The sequence below is a fragment of the Diuraphis noxia genome, unplaced genomic scaffold, assembly GCF_037042655.1.
Source record: "Diuraphis noxia isolate RWA-SAM2 unplaced genomic scaffold, SU_Dnox_SAM2 contig0001, whole genome shotgun sequence".
NCBI classification, from domain to species: Eukaryota; Metazoa; Arthropoda; class Insecta; order Hemiptera; family Aphididae; genus Diuraphis; species Diuraphis noxia.
In genome coordinates this window covers 29867398-29893116 of record NW_028301711.1, presented here as the reverse complement: position 1 = coordinate 29893116, position 25719 = coordinate 29867398, and the positions used below count along the sequence as shown (strand labels likewise).

Genomic DNA, 25719 nt, shown 5'->3' with positions numbered 1-25719 from the left:
ACTGGTATTTAACATGCGCGGTTGTAATGGAAATATAGGGCTCAATTGTGTACAAGGTTGTATTATATTAATATTTTTGTTTGGGTATACCTTGGAAATTCAATGATATGTTTGCATTGCTTTCACCAAATATATTACAAGCATTACAACGATAATTTCCACCATCCTCTTTGGTAGGATTTGTAATTTCTAATCTAAGTAAATACATGTCTTTTCCAGTTGTCTTTTTTGACATTCTAATCCGTCCTGTATCTAATATGAGTTTGGATGCTTGATACCAGTTTATTTCTGGAATAGGATTAGCTTCCAGCTCACATTCCATAACCAAAACATCCCCCTCTTGGTGTATCACTGGTTTCTTAGGAAACCTTGGTTGCTTTCCTTCTGGTATTCTAAAAATATAAAATCGATGAAATCAATGTTAATTATTTATTGTGCATTAAAATGTTGTATACTTTATATAATATAATAAAGTAAATTGATAAATAAAAACAATGAAAGTTATAATTTTTTACTTATTTGATTAAAAACGAAAAATTAAATATAAAAATCAAGTATTGCCAAAACACTAATATTTTACAAACAATATCTATTTGGCCAAAGTTCGTAGGTGCAAATACTGGAAAGCCGAGGGCAGCGCCTCTCTAAAAGTTGTATAGTCTCTAGAATTAAGTTACCTACTTATGCCTCATTAAATTTATTTTATTTTGTTTATATTCTTAAAAGTGTATATTGAAAAAAATAACTTGGAACATTTTATCATAGTCTAAAATAGAGCGATGAACTCTCGTCTTTGCTATTTAATATATCATTGCGAAAGATGATAAGATGTATATAACAGAATATAATGTGTGAATTAGAGATCGTTGTATCAAAGTTGGATGAGTTTACGGATGACTTAAATATAATTGATGACAGCAAAGAAATTGAAGTGAAAAACACAACCTTTTAATTGATAAAGCAAAAACAGTGAACCTAGTAGTTTATGGAGAAAAACAAAAGTGATGTAATTATTGGGAAACGACCGTCGACCATGATATTTTTGCTGATAAAGGATTAGTTTTTGAAAAAGTAGACCAATTCAAATACCTATGAGTTATAAAGTATAGTATCAAGTGTAATAATGATTGGAGAGTAGAAATGGTAAACTTAATTTACAAAGAGAAAAAGCAAAAGAAACCTTATTATTGCATTATGCTGTAATTATATTGAATGATGTATAAATGAGGACGATAACAGAGCAAATGGAGAAAAGTTACTCTGTTTTGAGGATAAGATACTATAAGAGATTTGCGGTGCGTTCTGCCTTCTACGATGGCGTATTGGGGTGCTGGTCGAGAAGAACCAACACCAAAATCCAAGAAATTACGTAATGTCCCAAAGTAACCAATTAAACAATAAGTTCAAAATACTACAATAGTTTAGATATATTATGCGAAAAGGGGAATCAAAGGTAGTGAGTACAGCCATAGAGTGATAATCCAGGACTTGAGGACTCTGGACGTAGAACATTGGAAGGAAACTATTCAAGGTAGGGAAAGAGTGAAGACTTAAACGGTGGTGGTGAAGATTTTTGATCTTGGAGAGTCAGAAACCCAAGAGAAGATTATTATTTTTAATAATAAATACTTTTATTTAATATCATCTAGTTATTTACATATATTTTGACTTAAGTTATGTAGGTATTATAAAAATATTAAGAGGCACATAAAAAAATGAGCTCGATCATTGTTTATCATTGGACAACAGTTGTATTACTATTAAATAATAGTATGAATATGAAAATTAAATTATTTCAAAGTTAGATAGGCTGAAAAAAAACAAAATGAAGGAAAGTGGATTTTAAAGATTTCGAAAAAATATGGTTGTAAAACTTTTTCTGATAAATATATCTAATATATATATATATATAATTAAGACATAAAATACTTAATAAAAATATAGTATATAAAATACTTGAAGTAGTTTTTGCCTGTAAAATTTTCCTGGCTTAATTGTTATTTGTAATTTGTCCACAATAATATATTTAATCAAAAAAATGTCATTTTTTGTGATTGTATTGTAATATAAAATGAGTATTACAGAAATTTCCATAGAAATATTGATCAAAAATGTATTCGAAAGTAATATTTGATGCTTTTCAAACATTAAAATAGTCCATTATAAATGCATTATTGAGTGTTCATAATTTATAATTTAAACTAGGTATGGTTTGTTGCATATAAGCACATATAAACACATGGAATATCACAAAGCTAACTATCTACTGATATCTTCTTTCCTTGGTTCTTTTGATTGGCAGGCAACCTTCTCCATCCGTAACGTTAATTCATCAATTAACTTATTTATGGATGCCATGCATACATCAGTATTGAGATTTGTTCCTAAAGTTAACTACAGGGAATCTAATTTTCTTTCTTGGGTCTCTAAAGAACTAATTAATCTAATTCGCTATAAGAATAAACTTTAATCCATTTTTAAGTCTTCATTTGACCCTCTTGATTACACAGCTTATTCCCTTACTCATGCTAAATGTAAATATTTATCTAGGCAATGTTATAGAGCTTTTATAAAGCAAACAAACAACTCTCAAATTGAGGATCCTAACAAATTCTGGGATTTTATTCATAAAAATCGCTCAGATAATTATTTCTCCAAATCTCTATCCTTGAATGGTGCGCTTAGCTCCTCAGATCAAGAGTCTGTCAAATTATTTTCTATCCATTTCAGTTCAGTATACACTAAATCCTCAATTAATGTTGACTCCTGCAATTTATACATACTATGTTTCGATCTATTAATCAACTCTAGCTTCACCCAAATCGATGTGTTCCATAAACTAACCTGCCTTCACAACGTCTCGTCAATAGGCTTCGATAATATAACAGGTGACTTTTTATGCAACCTAAGACATGTTATTTCCTTGCCACTTTGGGTTCTCTTCCACTTATTTCTTGACCAAGGGATATTTCCTGATATCTGGAAGATCAGTTCACTAACACCTATTCCAAAATCTAATAACTCTTCTGAAATTGAAAATTATAGGCCTATTTCTATAATTAGCCACATATCGAAAATATTTGAGGCCCTGGTTTTAAATGACATTAAAATCTGTAAACCGTTCAGTACACGTTGATGATCAACATGGTATTCGCCCGGGACGGTCTACTGTGACTTGTAACATCACTTTGTGTAATTATATATTTAGTTCTTTCAATGATGGTGCTCAGGTTGATGTTATATACACCAATTTTTCTAAGGCATTTGATTCTGTTAATCACAAAGTTCTCCTTCATGTACTTTGATCCTGTGGTTTTGGTGAGGCTCTTCTGTCTTGGTTTGAATTTTTCTTAACACATAGGTTTCAGTGGGTGAAGCTATTTGATGCAAGGTCTGAACCCTTTATCACCACTTCGGGTGTGCCCCAAGAAGGTCATCTCTCACCATTACTCTTTTCCCTTTCCGTCAGTAATGCTAAATCTGTACTACACCACAGCTGTCTACTATGTTTCATAGATGACATGAAATTGTACAAGATTATTAATACCACAGAAGATTGTTCACTTCTCCAAAGTGATCTTGACAGATTTTTCACGTGGAGTAAATCCCTAGGCCGGACTATCAATATTGTTAAATGCCGTTCGATGTCCTTCACTAGAACTCGGTCTTCTATGACCATTACCTACTTAATAAATGGAGTTGGAGTTTCTTCTGTTGATTCTAAACGTCACTTGGGCTTTATATACATGCCTTCCCTTTCTCCACACTCACATATAACTAGCATTACATGTCAAGTCTATAAGCTACTTGAGTTCATTAGAAGAGTTTCAAGTGAATTTAAATTTACTAACTCGCTCAAATCTCTTTTTTTGCTCTCGTCCGACCAATTCTTGAATATGATTCAGTGGTTTGGGATCCGCATTGTAGTGATTTGTGTCGTCAACTTGAAGGCGTCCAAAAGAAATTCCTCAATTATGCAAGTTACTCTTTGAAAATTCCTTGCCTTCCACATGATTATTTCCCTGTCTTATCTAAACTCAACCTATCTACATTAGCTGACCATCGATATTCTCAAAACACTTCCTTCCTCACTAAACTTATTTCTTCGGATATCAACACTCCAACACTTCTCTCGCTAGTTAATTTTAGAGTGCCTTCACGTTTTACTCGCAATTCTATTCCATTTAATGCCCCTCTCTGTTCAAATAATTATATGTCTAATGAACCTATAAATCGCACGATGAAAACAGCTAACGAGGACCCTCACTTCCTCAGTATATGAGTTAATTTAGTTTATTATTGCTATCTAATAACTGTCTTCAATGATTTGTTATATTGAATATATTATTGATATATTATTATGTTATATGTACCCTTTTTACCTGGGCACAAGCCCGTTAATATGTTAAATAATAAACGATGAAGTCAAATAATACGACATACATATTATATAATTGTCATTTTTATTTTAAATTTTTTAAGCCTATTTTTATTTCTACCAAATAATAGTTTTTTTTTAAAGATATTTTACTTACTTAAGATGGCCCTTATTGTCATCTTTTAAATTCAAATTTACATTAGCGACACATTTGCCATGGATATTGATTGCCTCGGCTCTGTATTCTCCACTATCCGCTTCTTCTGTATTTGCTATTTCCAGTTTTGCCAAGTAATACAGTTTTTGATCTATATTTAATGACGAGGAATACTTACTACCCTTCACAATATTTTTACCATGGTACCTATAGTAGAAACACGACAAATCGAATAATCTAATAAAATAAATATCATTGATACGATAATGAACAAAAACAAAAATATATTTGTACTTACCACTGGACCGTTGGTTTTGGATCTCCCACTAGACGACATTCTATTATAACGTTTCTACTATCTTCAGTCTGTGTAATTATGGGCCTTTCGGTAAATGTGGGCTTTATCCCATCTTCAGGAACAGGTGCTTCGTCACCTAAAGTTAAAACTTACTGAAAACCTACAGTTCACCACTGTTTACCACAGTGTACACGTAATCATAATACCTAACTATATATATGTCATTTATATGTATACATCACTGTATAACATACAACCATAACATTTACACAAAAAAATCTTATAATAAACATAAATTGCACTTATACTATATTGCAATGAGACCACCTTAAAACGAATAACCTAACATAGCTTATAAATAGTTATATAATTTTATGTGGGTGATATGTGGGATCATAAACCGCGCATTTTTTTAACTGATTACCAATAAATATATTTTATACTTATGTACATATTCATACGTAATTTACATATTATACATTTTAGAATATTGAAAATAGTGAACTCACACGTTATTAAATACTACTGCATATGTTACAAAGCTAATGTATTAGAGTAATAATAAGTTTTAATTATAGCTTTCATTTTGATAAGCATTCAATTCAAAACCCAAAAATTTTTTAATTAAAATTTTAAGTATTTTAAAATAATACTGTATTTTTGAAAATAAACGTATATATTTTTTAATTCAATCAACAATTTTATAATTATTATATTAAGCATATCTGTACTATCGGGGTGGATTCTAAATAGCTCGAGATTCAATAAGGCAACAACAATTTTTATCATTTAAAACAAGATAAATATATTATGCAAAAAAAGATTTGAAATTAATAACAATTAGGTATCTGAGAAGAAAACATAATATTGTAATTATAATTTCGGTTTACTGATATTTTAGTTACCTACTTTTATGTTAACTATAAACTTAAATTATACCCTAGGGTGTTAGAAATGTTAAATATTATTATTATATCTGTATGTAGACAATATTTAATACCTTTGTTTAACAGTTATTAAATTAATTAAACCAAAAAGTAATGGCAAACACGATCCTCTTCTAAATTACTGATTCCTGAACGTATCAAAAGATAAATAACTATTATAATCTTAATATCTATATTCTCTCTATTTCTCATTGTAAGATGTTATACTATACAATGTAATTTACCAACCTACCTATTTATTATTTAGCAGTCGTCCAACAAGATTAAACATAATTAGCTTAATGAAAATACAATTAATTGTGGTTTCATGTATTCACTCACTAAACATACATTTTTGTACCCATAAACACTTGTATAAATTAAAATGTATAATTTTATTGAGTTACTAAGTACCTTGCTACCAAAATAACTTTATGAAAATGATTAATTGTCCTAACTATTTAAAAAGTTTAAATTCCAAAATAATTCAGCTTGTTCTAAGTGTTTTAGAATAATTAAAGTCCAAAATATATTGTATTTGAGTTTTTAAATGAACCCATCAAAATGAAAAATTATCATATTATCATAAAATTCATGATTTCATTAAAAAAAACCAATTCCTTCCACATAGCACTATGTATATCACAAAAACAGACGCACAAAAATCAATATTACAACAAAAATTGTAATAATTATATGGTACAATATTAAATATATACAATATTCAACTAAACTCACTGAAAAATTCATTCATATCACACAGTGTTTCAAAAGACTACTGAACCCAATTGCATTTGAATAATCTAATTCTTTATTGCATCGCCCATACAAAATACTTTTACTACTACATATTAACGACATATTTTAATGGTTAAATTAAGTTAATTTAGTTTAAAATGTATTTTTTGAACTTAATTTTTATAAATATTATTAGCTCTACAATAAACAAGCAAGAAAGCCAAATTCTTTAATGTGTAATTATGATCAATCAAATACTTAATCCATAAATATAAGTTTTGGTGTATATATAATATATAGTTAAACAACATTGCTGATACTTACTGTCAAAATTAAGACTAATTGTTGCGTTACTTTCACCCAATTCATTTTTTGCTGTAACTTTATATTTTCCAGCATCTTCAACAGTGACGTTTCTTATTTCTAGAGTTGCTAAATAGGAATGTCCATCTTTATCTACATATTGCTGTAAAAAAAATATGAAAAATGGCTCTGAAAAATCTATAGTTGTTAATTTAGTTAAAATAAATCAAAGAGATTCGAATGGCTTAAATTTTTAAACTTTTAATTTTTTAAATCAAAAATAAATTAAATTAAAATAAAATAAATAAAATAGTATAAGTATCTACATAGATCAAAAGTTTATCCTGATAGTTGGTAATTAATACATTATGATTTATGAGTGATTGCTTTGGAGTAAGTATTCATAAAAGTTAAATTATTGGAACTATCTTATTTTTATTATTAATGATAATGGACAATTTCTACATAGGATACCTACATTTTCTATACCTAAATATTAAAATACCTAACATTATAGTAATACATTTGAAAAATATAAATATAAAAAAATTCTACCAAAGATTGTTGATTATATTTCCAATATATCGATAGATATAGTAAACTTTTTTTTTTTTTTTGATAATTATTATATCCACACCTTATGTCTAGGAGAATCTATCACTGGTTTTCCAGCGTGAATCCATGCGATTGTTGGTTTTGGATCAGCTTGAATAATGCACTCAAATAAAAGCCTCTTACCATCATCTTCCTGTTTGATAGACGGCTTTTTTGAAAATGTTGGGGCCAATCCATCAATTTGTCTACGGTAAAAAATTTTAAATTTTAATAGTAAATATTTATAGTTTTTGTAAAATAAAGATATTATGATAAAGAAGATAACTTACTTTTCATGCGGTTCGTCAACCGCTGAAAAAAAAAATGAATTAAGTAATTTTATTAATAAAACTAACAAAATATAAAATATATTATATAATAAGTAATAATATTTTATAAAACTGACATAATAATATGTTTATATGCACATACTCGTAAATCAAAACTAAGTTCCTATTTCATTATTGAGTGTCTAATTCGTTATTATAATGTAGGTAAAAATAAAAATATATAACTGCAGTTGTAATTAGATAGTTAGGTATACCTAGGTACTATAGATTTTCATAGATTCTAGTTGAATTAAAATAATTTTTATACATTTCTTAATATTTCCTAAAAATGTCAAAAATAATGTGAGAAATCACCATAAAATAATATTGCAACGTTTTTTACATAAATGTATATTTTTATTAAATTTATATAATTTTTATACCTATAGAACATTTTATGAAACTTTTATATTTTATCAAGCTAAATATTTTTCAAAAATAATCAATTAATATCCATATAATACTGAAAGAAAATTCAGTATATATAATTTATATTGGGTGGGTAGGTACCTACTAATAGATTAACCATATAATTTAACACTCCGTCGTAGGTTTTTTAGGGCATTACCTCAATACATTATGGTATTATAGTAACAGTAATACGAATAAAAATTTTTCCAGTTTTAATATCACTATCTATTTTTTAATGCATAATAAAATATTTTGTCGAATGATAAAATAACATAAAGTCAAACAGATATTTTATCGTAGGTATTCAATATTTAAATTTTTAATATTTTGTTTACCTACAGCTAAATGAAAATGAGTTTCAACTATTATTGTTTTTACAACTTACAAATAAATGAAATACCTTAAAATTATTTGCTAACATACGTAACTAAGGTTAAATCATGCTAATTTTCACACATAAAGAAATTACCATGATATCATAAATAGTTATTATAATTTGGTAAGTAGGTACCTATTTCGAATAAGTATGGATAAAATAAATCATTAACGTACCTACACTCTCATAAAAAAATTGAAATGAAAAGATTCGAATTGTTATGTTGTTCCTATACAAATTTTTTAGCAAAGTAGTTTTAAATGCAAGTCTCATTAGTAGAAACGTTTGGTGACAGAACTCTTTATCTATATTTAGGGGAATGCGAGTTTATTGCCAAATTTAACCCACTCAACTGTTCTCACTGGATCACTATGTATTTTTACATAGACATAGTGCCAACATCATAAATGTTAACGAACTCGATAAGATAGAAAGGCAATTTTTTATAAAATATAATCAATTGTTATGTTTAAGTATTAATTAATAACGCAAATTGAATTTGGGCATTATTTTTAGTTATAATATCTGAAGGTGATATTTTTTTATAAAGTGTCTGTAGAACTTTTAACCCACTTAAGTGTTTAACCCACACAACTGTAAATTATTACTTTTCTTTATAAAATTCAATAAAAATTGAGATAATTATGAGAATTTATATAAAAAGTATACCTTTAAATAAAACGCTTGAGGAAAAAAAATCGAAATACTTAAACAATTAAAAAAAGAAAGATGTATTATAAATTTATAACTAATAAGTATTAGATACATCACAATAGTTAAAATTCGAATAAAAACATCTGTGTGGTGAACTCGTAATTTTATTACATAATATTAAGACTGATATCCCTATTATGATATACACATAAACTTAAGATTTTTTTAAAGTATTTACTTTAATACCTTTTTTTAAAATAATAACCATATTTAAAAAGTAAAAACTCTATAATCTAAAAACAGTATGAATTGAAACTTGAAATATCTGCACTTCAGTGTTCGATAATTATTTTTTTTCAATCCATTGAGGATCTATACTAACCACATAACCTAAATCTAAATGAATAATTGTTTTTAAGTTTCATAAAAGTATCGTAATATTGATTATTGTATAGATAGGTACATACATTTTACAAAATTGGATAAATAATACAGCCAAAAGTACTTATTATTAATTATATGGTTACCTACACATTATATATATTTTAACATACCTACCTACATTTAAAAATAAAACATTCAGAATTTCAAATATGTTTTAACTATTTTGCAATAAATGTAAATCTTATTAATAACTATGAACATTTTAAAATGAAAAAGGAAATTCAAAATTTATATAGCAATAATAAAAACTAAAAATTCTAATTTAGATGCATATATTACTTAGGCATTTATTTTTCTTCATCAAATTAAAAATAATACTTATTTATAATTTAAGAGGATCCGTGTGAACATTTCACACATTTAGAAAAAAAAATGAGTTCATGCCAAAATGCTATCTACTACACTGTTTTTACCACAACGACTTATCCTTTTACACGAGAAAATGCAAGCTCTCAAGTATGTCGTATTTAAAATTATATTATACCTATTTTTATACTCAAATATACTGAAGATGCAAGTCAATATTAAAGATATAATAAACAAACAAATAATAACAATATTGTTGCGTTACTCACGGCTGAAATTCAAATTGATTGATGCTGCCACTTCACCCATTTTATTTTTTGCTTTAACCTTATAAAGGCCAGCATCCATTTCGACCACATCATCCAGCTCGAGGATAACAACATACGTGTTGGTAGCCACTGCCTGGATTTTCATTACGGTCCTATGGTCTTCGGCCAGCTGTGTCTCACCCCGGAACCATGTAATTTCCGGTTTGGGACATCCCAACAGTCGGCATTCAAATATCAATCGGTTGCCTTCATCTTCCTGTCGCAATTGTGGCTTCTGCGTGAAGCTAGGAGCGAAATCTTCGGCTACGCCCATCGTTATAATGTGCAAGCCGAATAGTGCTCAATGGCGAAAAATAATACTGTAGTCCTGTGTGCTCTAGTGTGGAGGGACTTTATTTGCCTATTTAACAATTCAATAACATCCTTCGTCCTTTATGGGGAATTCTGCATAATATTATTCTGAAAAAAATCAACATATAAATTGTTATGTGTTAAATATAATTAATATTATGTGTAGGTATTACGTTATAATAAATTAATGAAGAACTCAAAGTAATTGGAAATTGATATAATCATAATTTGTTTAGTTAAATATTTTTTTAATTAAAAGTTTAGTAGATATTATATAATTATAATCCTTATACTGAACTATTTTAATTTTTATCAAGTATCATTTTTAATCATAAATCAAATAATTTCCTAATAGGTACTGTTATTTATAATTAGAAGAGTATATGTAAATTGAATGTTAATCATAACGTGTAAATGTGTAATATATACATCATATACCTACACATAATAAAACTTAATTTATCATTATAATACATTTGAACTACAAACTACAAAAAATTACTTGTATAATATGCTGTTTCTAATACATTATTAGGTATACTAAACACAATTAGAATAATTAATGAGTGGTTAACCTAATAGGAGGTGCGTGTTTTGTATTTATATATTATTCTTTGCTAAGACGTCATTTAAGTTTTGTGGAATTAATTATTGGTGGAATTGAATTTTCATAACTTTTTAAAGTATTAGAATTGGTCAAATATTTAAACAATAATAAAAGATCAAAAATCTAGTTATTAATTTATTATATTATACAACTCTTTTTTGATTTTTTCACACAAATGATTCTCAATTCTCTTTAAAAAAAAGACATTCCTTTCATAATATATTACGTTAAAACATATTGATTAAACACAAATAAATTGATTATTATTGATTTAATATAGTGTAGTAATAAACATATAATGTTTAATCTATTCACATAGGAATATATTTATATTTATAATTATTATTATCTACTATCGTGTATAATATGTGTGCAGACTACAGAGAGACTAATAGGTATAATATATAAATATATTATTATATAAATATAATAATAATTGGTATTACAAAAAAAGTTATGTATAATAATTTTATAATTTTTAAATATTTGGTTATACACAATATTAACACTGCAAGAGCAAAAGTATATCAGGTACACTACATTATGACATACATTATACATGTATTAAACATATAATGTAAAGTTTAACGAAAACAAATTTCAATTATTAAATTTCATGCCAGAAAATATTTTATATGGAAATTCAAAATCCAAGAAATATCCTTGATTTCATTCTAAAATTAATTTATGCATAAAACCAAAAACATACACACAATTCAATCACATATTTTTATTACGAATGTATAACCGATGATGATTACACAAAATTGTATTAAATAAATATATATTCATAGCGTTGCATAATAATTTTACTCATGGCTCGTGCATCTCCGTATACATTCATAGAGGCGTAAAATTAACATGTTGCATTGTATAAAGTGTTAAACATCATGGTATCATGATGTTTGATACCTACTATATAGGATAATATATACAATCTTTCAACGTATACAAATGTTTATTATTCTCTAAGTGTATATATTTTATACATCTCTTTTTAAACATAAAATAGATATGGGTAGTAAACTATTTTTACACAAATTTATGTTGAGGAATCACATTTTTAGAAATATATCTTGTCCTCGAACATAATTATATATATATATCATAATATAATATATATTACGGTAGGTATAACAGTCGAAATTTAATTGAAAAAGGATGAGTAGAAGGGGTACTTAACTGAAGAATAAAATACTATAACATTTTAATTTTTTTTAAATAAAAATAGCCACACTTCATTAATAAACTAAAATGCTTATTAGTATCAGATGTTAAAAAAATAGTTTTGAATATCAAATACCTAAATAAAACAACTTTTTTTATTCGATTCATTGTGGAACTCAATTTTTTGAGTGTGATGCTTTTTTTGGCAAAATATTTTAGTATGCTGTTATAATAGATAAATATGTGCGATACCCATGGTTCTAAATTAAACATTTTGATTTGAAATGATATTTATCAGATTTGGTTATATGTAACATATACATACACGAATCTAGAACCTACATGTCTTGTAAAAAATATGTTTTATTTAGATAAAACATCTAACGATAATAATTAGCGAAAAATAGTAAATAAAGTGGGAAAATGGCCAATGGGGAAGATAAATAACTCGTTTGTATGTTTAAAAGAAATTAATATAAATGTGTAAGTATAACACAGCAAAAACATGAATTTTAGATACGTGTACCAGTACATTAAATAGAACACTGTCCAAATATAACTATACTAACCTATTTAATGCATACATTTACGAAAATTTAATTCTAACAAATAGGTGAAATTCATATTTGTTAAAATATGTAATGTACCTGATTCGATTTTATTCCAAAAATTATCTGGCTCGTCAGACATAGATCATAATCATTATTATTTATTATCTTGGAACGTATACAACTTTCATTGAAAATTAGTTGGTATATTATTATAATTTATACTATAGTATATTACAATTAATAATTATATATTTTATGTTATTAAATTCATACATGTTTCCCATATTTTATATTCAATCAAATCGGGGATTTGCATTTGAACATAGCTAGAATTTTCTTTGAACACCCGAAACCTGATTATAAGTGCAAAACACTGAATAGAATACCTATTATAAACATTGCTATAAAAATTAGTTAAAAATAATATGGGTACTCATAAATGTTCATAACATAAAAATCGTATGTCTGATTGACAAATTGTAAAGAATAAGACTATATTCTATGAATATCTCAAGCTTTTTAAAACACTATAATTTGTATCATGTTGGCTTAGGACCTGTTCGTTTGAAATCAGAATTTAGTTTCAAAATAGTATCAAAGGCAAATCGTGTTTAACGATACCTACCTAGTCAACACTTACAATTGTTTTATTATAAATGTATTGTTAGAATTTTTATATTGGAATTTGTATCGACGTATTATTTAATGGTTTTAAACTTAAATTACATAATATATTAATATATTCAGTGGTTGTCGAAATTTATTTGTTTTATTGGTTGCTACTTGACTATGAACAACAATATAGAGAAGCTTCAAACATTTTATGTATACCATTCACTTCATTAAGCTGGCTCAGAGTAAAGGTTAATATTAGAAAATATGTACACTATAATTAGCATTTCGGACAAGCTGTACAATGCTACATTATACAATATACTGAACAGTACCTATAACAAATGTCAATAAAAATTTGTAGTATACTTTATTCTGAGTGACGTTTATACAAAATCTTTCATCCAAAATATACATTGAATAATTTCAAACATATTATTAGAAGAAAAAATGTACCATTATTATAACATATTAGTGCCGAGTCTATGTGTGGTATGATCCTAACTAATTAATTTAAAATATCAAGTCAGTTAAACACCGCAATACAATTATACGAAGGCAATTTATGAAACTTGTCAATTAGCTATACCTACCAATATTGTTGTACAACTATTTAATAATATTTTAACAGCATAAGTAGCTGAAGACTGTTAATTACAGATACATACCATAATATCTAATTTATTCATGAATCTACATAAATTTAGAAATTTAATATTAGTAAATAATAAGGTATTTTTAGCGTTGTTTATAAACTAATAATTCATACTAATTCATAATAATATTATAATCATATGGTTATTAATAAATAGTAATGAAATAAGAAACATAACCTAATCTTTTTTGAATTAAAAAATATTACAACTATGTAATGTTAGTTATACAAAATAAAGTGTATAATTTTCTTTGAATGAAATCAAAATCATGTTTTATAGAGTAAACACATTCATTTAATTAGTATTAAAATATATGTTTTTATATTCGATTTCTAAAAAACGCAATGATAACTTTTAAATTTTTACTATAATTATCATATAGGTAAATCAAATTTAAGAATTTAAAAATTACTTAACGCACGAAATGCATAAATTATTTTGTTCCATAGTTTTTTCATTATACACAATAATTAAAATTGCATAAAATAAAACTCAAATAATAAGTTTACTGCTTATAAATTATTTAATTATATCTATAAACAATTATCGCCGTATTTAAAAATATATTAAGCGATATATATTACTTTATTTTTCAGATTCTATGAAAATAATTAATTTTAATTTATGTTTACATTGGTAATGTAAAAGAAAATAATGTTGCTAAAAATATAATTTTTATGATTATGGCTGTGTTTTGTGCAGTGCTTGTATGTGCCTAATTTAATTGCATAAATACATAATGTTTATTATTATTTTGAATAATATTATAATAATGATTGTTTCCTAATAATAAGTTGGATTTAAAAAAAGAAAAATTTCATAAATTAATCGATTTATTCATGTCAAAAATATGTAACAAAAAAGACATGTTATTTAAACATTTATCAAATTTTCACAAACAGATTCAATTTTGAGGTAGGTCAAATTTACATAATATTTCACCTAAGTTTCTATCAAATTAAAAACCTATGTCTATATTTGTATTTTTATATTTTAGATTAAAAATTACAATGTGTATTCTATTTTAAGTTTCTTAATTTTATGATGTATTAAAAATTTTGAAATTTATAATACCAAGGTACGCCATATATTCAAAAAATATTTACGATCTTTGATATATAAGATATATAACACAATAATTTATAATTAATACATAATCAGTAAGAAAAATAATAAATTATCACAAATTATGTAAACTGTAATAAGTTTTCAAAATATTTATTTTATTTAAATAAAAATACATATAGGTAACCAGTTCTGTAGTTACTTAGGTATGTGTTGTATAATAGGTATTCATAATACGATAAACTTATGGGCACATATGTTTTATTGTTGTGTGTGTTCATGTGTGCAGTATGTAGGTAACTAATTTATGTCATTCGTATAATAATTAAATACAATTATCTTATCAGAATATTATCAATATATTTTTTTCATGCATTTCAAATGCAAATCAAGTCTAATGAAAATACTTGAAATACACAAAAATAATCATTTAAAATTAGAAAAATAAATACAACATTGATTTTAGTAATAGATTTTTACCTATTTAACATGGTCCTTGGAAAATCATGATGGTAATCAGACTATTAAATACATAAAATTTTAAGCACTGGTGTGGATTTTTGAAATAAAATATTTGAATTTGTTGAGTGTCACTAGATTTATTTAAAATAGAACGTCTACTTGTGGGAATTGGACCAAAACCAATATGGCGCGAGTGGACATAAAAATAAAGATGACTAATAATATTTACACTAATTTAGGGCGTGGACACTGTCCAAAATATCTTATTTTATGCAATCTTACACTCAATGTGATTACGCTATTAATTAAAATTGATAATATCGCTATTAATCTCCCAAACATATTTTATGATTGGATCGTACTCAATCACTGATAAACTGAGTGAGTACCTACTTGCGAAGGATCACTATAACATTTAAATAAATTTATTTGACATTGGACTTGCTGTTGATTTTATTACCTATATAATTTTTTTATAATTCAAAAATGAAAAATTATTGCCTTTAAGAAAAGTATTATAACATAATAATAATAATAAAAAACAACAGTGAATATCTGACTTTGGTTTTGGTTTGAATGTATATTGTGTCAATTAATTATTGTAAAAATTATTCATCATGGAGGTATGTTGTGGTATTGAATATAAAAGAGTACTAAAGGTTTATATTCAAACATGTTTCATAATAATTTAATTTTGTTTTTGTCTAACATTATTATTTTTAAATGTTGAATGTTACTGGCTTAGGTACCTACAGTATAACATTCTTATAAGTAGGCACTCAGAAAATACATTGACTAAAGTATTTGATAAACGACTTGATCGCTTATTTACAAATTAATTAAAATAAAACTAGATATATTTCCATATACTAGTGTAAACATGTAATTACCTACTGATATAACAATAATATTTTTGAATTTACTATTCATTATCCAGTGAAAAAAATATTCAAAATAATATAATAAGTTACTTCCATAAAATAAAATTAAGGTATTGGCAATCAAATAAGTGTAAAATTAAAAATCATTTTTAGACTAAAAAATGCATGCTTAAATTTAAAAAAATTAATTTAAAAATAAAATGTGATTTTATTTTATATAAAAAAATATATTTTAGACCACGAGTGTTCTTATTAATAAAATATAATTTAATATTACATAAATCGTGTAATAATTTTAATTTAAATTAAATTTTAATAAATTTAAATAATAGTCGGTGTTTTAAATAACATGATAAACTAATAATGTTTTAATAAATCCTTAAATAAATATAAAACAGTATAAACTCACCTTCGAATAAGTTGCTCCATTATAAAAAAAATCACTTAACACAGCACATGACCACAACTCAGCGAGCACTAACAACGTCCATTCCTTAGTTCTTCCTCGAGAGATATTTTTAGCATGTGAATCTATCGAGAGAAACGTGATGCGGCCACAAATATGAAAATAAAAAAAAGAATAGAACACATATTTCTGACGTCAGAAGTATTAGTTAAATAGTTAAGACGACAGCATTTTGGATTTGACAACCCGTATACAATAATAGTATTTTTTCAATCGTATGTTGATTGGCTTATATATATATTAGTAAATATAAGTATATTTAAAATTATATATAAATTAGATGAGCCAAATTTACATAGGCGCAATGACCAACTAACGTAAACAATGTGATTTGATAGACAGCTTTTGGATTGAGAACAAGAAATAATTAATCGACAATTTTCCATCAATGAATGATAACGGTGAGCCAAAAACACAATAGTAAGAGTAACAATACAGGTAAATTGAATTCGTATTATATATATTTCTTTTTTTCTTATCAAACAGACGCGAAATATAATAAAGAACCTCTTAATAGTGGAAATATTTTAACACAGATTTTTAGACAAATTTATAACGAAATAAATATAGAGCGTAGATACTTATTTATGGTTATACATAACTAATTATATGAAGCCTTCAACACAATGAACCATTTATTCGATCTATTAAATGGTTGTGTTACCATATTATGTAATACCTATTGTTTTGTAAATGTACATCTTTAATATGTATGCTTATAGTAATGGTATATAATATATATATATATAATTATTATTTAACATTTACAATTAATAAATAATAACATTTTCGAAGTATTGATCTTTTAAATTTGTAAATAATTAGAACAGTTGACATAAGTAACTACAAACTGTATCCAAAAACAACAAATTGACTTAATATAATTTTTCTTGGTTCGTAAAGATTTGCAATGTATAGCTCTAATAACAACATATTATGATGTCAGACGTCAGTGCACTATTATTATTTTCTCTCTCTGACCGACTCGAAATATAACAAATATCAGATCCGAGCTCAGCAGAAACACCCTTGTGTTGTTAGCTCAAGTGTTAGAGTAAATTGACTTTTATAAAACTTGAAGTTAAGAACATTATCACTTTTGGTTGAGTTTTTTACAATACTTAAATTTTATGCGAATTATGAGTATATAAAAAGTTATGGTTTAAAAAATGGTTGTATATATATCGCTTTAAAATTTAAATATCGAATAAAAGTCAACGTCAGAATACAAATAATGTACCTAACTTTATATTTGATGATACAAAAGATATTACTCTTATACTATAGAAAACAATACAAAATTGGTTTTACTAAACGAAAATTATGAGTCCCTGGAAAAACTGAATTTACATTTAAATCAATGATACATAATCGTATCAATAAAATATTAAGTAGAGTGGACAAATTTATTCTATTGTATAGGTTTTACATAAACTAATTCAATGTAAGTGTACTAATTTAAATAATATTTCAAAATAAATTGAGTAAAATATAGAGCAGGGGTTGGCAAGTAATTTCTTTTAGAGTCCGGAAGATAAAAAAAAATAAATAAATGAAGGCCATAGGAAAAAATTGTTGTCAAATCTTTATATTTTTATAATAGTATAATATGAAGACAGAAAAGTTTTCAAGATATGTTGACGGTCCAGTTTTCTGTCTTTCGCGGTCCGGATTCGGACCGAGGTCCGCCAGTTTCCGACCGTAGGTATAGAAGCTATAATGAGAGTTACATTAAAACTAACCTTGTATTATTATAATTTCAGTGCTCAACGCTTAAAAGAATACACTTTATTAAAATGAATTATTGCTGTTGTAAATGTTTAAAAAATACTATGATTCAACACATACGAGATTCATAAAAAAATAATTTTAAATTCTAACATAAAATGACTGACACGCATTCGGTGAATGTATTTCGGGAAAATATATAATATGTATCTATACGTAAAAGAAGATCAATAATTTCCTCAGCTTGTGATATAGCTTATAATTTAGTTATAAACAATAATACAATATAGTTCACTTATGTGAAAGTATAACTATAATTGTGTTTACGTTACCTATGTTAAAAGTGCAAAGCTAAAATACTGTGGAATATTAACTATACATTTATTAACTTTAAATTATTCATATTATATAAAATTAGTTATTATTTTATTTGTATATATTTTTATCGACAAAAAAAAAAATAATAAAAAGAAAAATTGTATTTTTTTTATTTACGTTTATCAAAAGCTTAAATTGTATAAGTTATTTAAATACGATAAAAATGGCATTTAGAAAAAAAAACTTTTCAGACATCAAACTAGAATCTACTATAAATATAACAGTGAATTGGCCAATTAAAATTGCATGGGTTATAGTTCTAAGTACACTAAAACAATGTATATAGACTGTATAGTTAGACTTAATTAGACTAATCGTGTCATATATTTTAATTTGAGACAACAAAGGTGTTTGATTATTTGAATATAATAATTCGTTTTTGTATTTATTCAATTACTTCATATAAGATTAATTAAAATTGAGAATTATAAATATTGTATATTGTGGTGAAATGTACATTAAACTGAAAAATACTATAAAATATTTAGAAGAATATCAAGAATATAATAGCTGATTTAATTTTTACGTTAATATTGAATTAAAATTTATATTGTACTTATTTTTATATTTTCTGAAATATTTACAAGCATACGAACTTATAACCTGAATCATAATATTATATTATATAAAAGAGTGGTCATCCTACTAACAACTGATTCAGATAGACGTGTTGACATGACATATTAAGACAGAAGGCGTGGGCGCATAAAATATGAAGTGTTAAAGTAACATTTTCAAGAAATATGATACCTAGCCACCTAGGTATCACTATAACTTTATATTATAGCGAGATGTGATTATATTGGCATTACATGAATTCAAAACGAAATATAATGTCATACCTCTAAATATGTAAATCAATTTATTTATGAGTGGGATGAGCTATGCCACGATATGTAACTTATTTATTTTTATTTTATATATAAATATTTTTAAAGTAGGTACCTATGTAGGTATATTTTTATCATTGTAATAGCTGAAAAATTTATTTACTTACATAATATATTGAAATTATATATATTAAGTCAAATTTATACCTAGGAATAAAATATTGATTATTATATTAATCCACTTCATTATAACTAAATGTTAAACATTAATTCAATTTTAATTTGATTTAACTTTTACTCTAATATCCATCAACTATGAATCTATTGAAATATATCTAAAAAATAATACCTCGTATAATCTATATATAAATATTTAAAATCTCGTATAAACGAATATTAATATACGATATAGATTTTTGGTGTAAATACATTTTTGGGATTCAAATTTCGGACCATAATTAACTAACCTTAAAATATATAACACACACGAACAGTGTAGATATTATTGAACGGAGACCTTATAGAACTTTTAAATTACTCCCATCTATTAATACATGCGAAGAGTTGACCGTTGGAAATAAATCTAAAATTAAAATATAATTTCGATTAATTAATGTTAACTTTTAAGATACATCATCATACAATATAGGTTATAAAAATCCCAAAATTAACCTAGTAATGTTTGAACTACCTACTAAGGTAGATATTATGCATAAAATACTATGGTTTATCTAAATTTTTTTTTAGATTTTGAGAATTATAATTGAGATTAAAATGAGTTGCGTTACAAAATTTCAACTGACCATAATATTATTTTATTATGTATTAAATTACAACTATATGGGTTATAACTTATAAATCGAATCTATTAACTACCTATTCAAAGTTTTTGAAACTAGCGGTATTTTTTATGTTTTATCACTAGTGTGCTAAGTGCAAAAAGACGGCAGATGTTAGCAAGTAGGAATAGTTTTAGCATTGAGAGTCGTTTTTTAAATACGAAAATTGCATAACTGCTTTCAAATTTAATAAAGGGACAAGTTTTGTTACGCCAAGATGAGATGACTGCCTACTAGCTAGGTCTCGGTCTACAGTCTGGCTTTTATTTTTATTTTTAGTACGGTGATTCCTAAAGCTATTTTAGCATCCAATTGTTTTTCAACCGGTCATGGGATATTTTAAAATTAAATCAATAAATAAAAATCTAAAGTTAATTTAAAGATAATATGTTTACGTTCATTTTATCATTTCTTTAAATAATTAAAATTTTTGAAATAATATATAAAACTGGTGATTATTTTAAAGATAATATGTTTACGTTCATTTTATCATTTCTTTTAATAATTAAAAATTTTGAAATAATATATAAAACTGGTGATTATTTTACATATAATATACAAGGAAATATAAATAATATAAAATTATTGTGTATTATTTTAACTTTTACTAAATTAATCACATCACAAAGATATTCTTATGAATATATAGACACTTACTTAATATATTATTTTAACGATTTTTACAGAACGCATTTATAGCTTTATGGTTTGTGTAACACATGAATTCGTTCCCATAAATATGAACTTAATCTACATGCAATGTTCAAAATATTACATAAGTAAGTATATTTAGTTCATAAACGTTTATAATATCTGTTTTATAAGATGACTATCAAATAAATAATTGTATGAAGTTATTATTAAAATTATTGTTTAACTATAAATTAGCAACCTAAATATTCCCGCATTTTTAACTACCATGTAATATTATTATTCTATTTTAAATTTTAATTGACATGTTGGTACATAAAAAAATATAATTAAAATCCTAGGCAATAATCGTAAGAAAAAAAAACCGTTTGCTTTTATTACTTACAGCTTACACAGTTTATAAAATTGTAATATATTTTATTCACTCTTTTAACTTTTTATTTACACATTTATTAAAATACTTTTGTATTGTACAATATACATATATACGTAACGTATATGTACGGTGACAAAAATAAGTAGTATTTCTGAAGATCTAAAAATACACGAAAAGAAAAAAACATAATAATATAAAACATCACGTCCATATTATTAATTTATTTTGTCATGGATTAAAATTTGATATCTTGTGTATATTTATAATACGGTTGAAAAACATAAAACGTGACAATAACATGAAGTATGGAGTCCATTTTTTTATATTTGTTGAAAGTTGTTTGGTTAGTTTTTGCCAGTTATAAGTAATTATTCAATACCTACGTTATTAATTTAAAACAATATTAATTTAATATTCTGTTTTTAAATTTCAATATAGTGTTTTAAAATTGTAATAAGTATTATTCTTTTGTACCTATTCACTCTCTTTCTTTCTCTTTATCTCTCTCTCTCTCTCTCTCACACACACACACACACACACAAGACACAACCAGTAACGTATGCAGGATTTTAGTTCAGTTAGGGTTTATATGAGTAAATAGGTAATTTACATTATTTTTTGCTAAACAGTTCTTAAATTATTAGTCATAACAAATTAAAATTAATTATAAATTAACAATTTATTTTATATCTATTAAAAATTAATTAGTAATTACCAACAATTGATCTACTCTGTGTATTAAAATGGTGGTAAAAAAGATTTTTTTGTAAAAGGAAAAAATTTCAGTGGGGGGGGGGGGCACAAACTTAAAACCTTATAATACTCTAACCCCGTCGTACACCACTGCACACACCCACTAGCTCCCTCTCAATCTCTATTCCTCTTTACTTACGTTAGACAATATAATATATTATAGTAGGTTTCTAATATCTATTAAGCTGTGGTGTAGGTACTTTAAGCTAGAAGAAAATCATTATTACTCTCTCTACAGTACAATACACTTACATTAATATTAATAACTTGAACACATTATTTTCTGCCACAGGCATGGCATTCTCACTGGTGGGGGGGGGGGGGGTATGGGGGATAGATTTCCCCCAAGGCTCTTTATTTTCTTACATATTAGTGATATATATTTTGTCTATTTATGGTAACCCTTATGGCTTATCATGTAACAATTTCTTTCATCCCCCTCCATTGAAAAATCCTGAGAACGCCTCTGGCCACAGGATATCAAATAATGTTATAAAAAATAAAATATTTTTATCCATTTACATACATACACAATTCAATAAAAGTTATATTGTACGCTCAATAATATAATTATAATAATTAAACTATGAAAACTAAATAAATTATGATTAGGTAAGGCACAATTGGAAACTGAATATAACAAACTCATGAAGCAAACTTTGAATAAATAAAATTACTTTTTAAATACATAGGTTGTATAGGATCATGAGTGTAGTATATTATATACCTACCTAACAATTATTATAGGTAGGTTTAACATTATCGTATTTTTTTTATTTTAGAATTGTCCATTATATTTTATATATTTGTATAAGAAAAAAACATCAAGAAAAGAAAAACGCTATAGATGGATGTAAGTATAGGTACGCTACAAATTACAATGAATAATGGATATCAATGTTTCAATTATTGATTGTCAAATGAAATGAACGCAGTAATTGGCTCGAGTAGAAAAATAACAATTCCTACCTAACCACTTTGCAACTGTAAATGTTCGTTATAAATTCCGACATACATTACAAACTGACTTAAATATTATTCAAATTTTTTTTAACAAATCTATAGAATAATGTCACTAACCGATAACATAAATGTTTCTATATGTTACACAAATATGGCTAACTCACCGAAAATTGGCAACATTCCACGTCCCAATCCATGTAATTCAATACAACTATACGTATTTTTAGCTATGAATTCGCAATTATAATTTTCAAATGTCGTGTGTGTAAACTGAATCCCCGGGCAAAAATGCTACGTGCATTTCAATAAGAAATAAAAAGCAGATTACCTATTAAATATTAAACAAGCAAAAAAATCGGGAAAAAATGTCCACTTATTGGTGGACGCAAGTGGACAATATTCAAAAAGCGTCAATATTCACTTTTACTATCAATGAGCCGTGATGTGACACTCCGGAGTCCGGAGAGGAAAGGCAGGGATATGGCGGTGGTAGGTTATTAATACATTTTGCCACGTATAAATAGAAGGTTTTCTTATTTTTTTTCTACTTCCATTGGTTTTTTGACGTTATGCCAGGACAGTTCGGTCTGCTTCAGTGAACTACCAGAAAAGAATATAAAAACGTTCATAATAAAAATATGACTGAAAAAAATGTAAACGTCTAACTATGTAGGTACCTAACCTATAAGTCAACAAATCTAGGCATACTTACACAAAATTGTGTTCCGATTTATTTTTGACGAATATAGACGTAAATTTATTAATTAAAGTAATAATAATAGTAATTACCAGTCAAATCAAGTAAGTCTTTATTTTATTAAATGCGCCACTTTGTGTATACCTTTTATTTGTAACAAAGTAGTTGTACATAAACATATAGTATATAGGTACCTACACGGCTACACAGTATTACACACAAACTCATTAGATTTAAAACCATCCCTTTTGTATTTTAGGAGATCGCAAAATAGATGGCCGGTCACTATTCAGTAGGTCACGTGTTCAAAAGTTTCATAATATTTTAAAATCTTTGTTCAAAAAGTCATGTGTTATTGATTATTATATAGATTAGATTTTTTATCAGAATGAATAAAACATTTTTTTTTTTAACACATAATATCAATATTGAACGAACAATTGTTTAATACAATACTTTTCTTATAGGTAAATATTTTAAATGCTTTTTTTTTAAATATATGGCCATTGATATACATTAGTATGACTGATGTTTATGTTTTATAAAAACGGCTGTTAAAATTTTAAGGTTTTAAAGTTAATAAACTTTATTTTATAACGTTTCAAAAATGGTTGATCGTAATATTGAAAAATAAATAACAGAGAAATTACGTAAAATTTCAAAAATTCAATAGATAAAATGATAATGATTTAGTTAAAGAATTGTTTTGTTCATTATCTAAATCTTAGAATAAAATTAAACTGGGGGATTCACTTTGCAATATTTTAGACATGCAGAGTATCTCGTCGTTGAGTGGATCACAGCTAAAATAGATTAATTTAAATAGTGAATTTAAATTTAATAATAAATTGAAAAACGATTTTGAAAGAGGTAATATCGTCACCTCACACGTCTAAGGATAACTAGTTTATTATATTTTTATATTGATGGGTAGGTTTTTAATTTATTTATTTATTAATAATACAATAGGGTGAACTATTTTTTGTCCAAATCATATACAATTATATTATAATAAGTAATTACTAATAATTGTAAAATTATTTCAAAATAATTCATATAATACGACTAGTTTTTAACTTATAAGTATAAATACTAACGTACCTACATTAAAGCAGTGAAATTAGATTCTTAGCATAAATAATTTAAAATAAATTTAAAAAATATTGTGTATAGTGAATAAAATAAATATTATAGCGTGTTGAAAAGTTTCTATTCCTGACAAATATTTGAAAAAAGGTACAACAAACACAAAATAACTACACAATCGTTATTTTTTTATCTATATCTAGTTTAATCAAATTTTTTTTTGTTTTTTGTTTTATTCAGTTTGTTACAAAAAAAAAAAAAAACAATAATAACAACTTAGGTAATAGATAGTAATAAAAAAATAAAAATAAAACAAAGAGATAGAGATAACAGAGCATAAAAGCCTTCCAATAGAGGAAGGTACTAGGTACAATAAAAAAAACACGAATATTAAGATTGAATTAGTTTGTCAGTAAG

The 25719-nt window shown here is 25.6% G+C and overlaps 1 protein-coding gene across 18 annotated transcripts in view; it reads right to left on the bottom strand.

Annotated features, from left to right (window-relative positions):
* The window catches only part of bt (projectin protein bent), an 83973-nt gene extending 66881 nt beyond the window's left edge, over positions 1-17092 (bottom strand). For 14 of the 18 annotated variants that reach the window (XM_015511508.2, XM_089220044.1, XM_015511510.2 and 11 more), the window contains exons 1-8: positions 16945-17092; positions 10184-10642; positions 7685-7706; positions 7438-7600; positions 6822-6963; positions 4834-4969; positions 4536-4742; positions 91-392 (exon numbers count right to left, since the gene is read on the bottom strand). In XM_015511508.2, coding sequence (XP_015366994.2) covers positions 91-392; positions 4536-4742; positions 4834-4969; positions 6822-6963; positions 7438-7600; positions 7685-7706; positions 10184-10496 — 1285 coding nt within the window. In that variant the 5' untranslated portion in view covers positions 10497-10642; positions 16945-17092. The remainder of the gene's footprint in view (positions 1-90; positions 393-4535; positions 4743-4833; positions 4970-6821; positions 6964-7437; positions 7601-7684; positions 7707-10183; positions 10643-16944) is intronic. The other 4 variants (XM_015511518.2, XM_015511522.2, XM_015511521.2 and 1 more) reach the window with 1 other exon arrangement.
* Positions 17093-25719: the final 8627 nt, after the last annotated feature.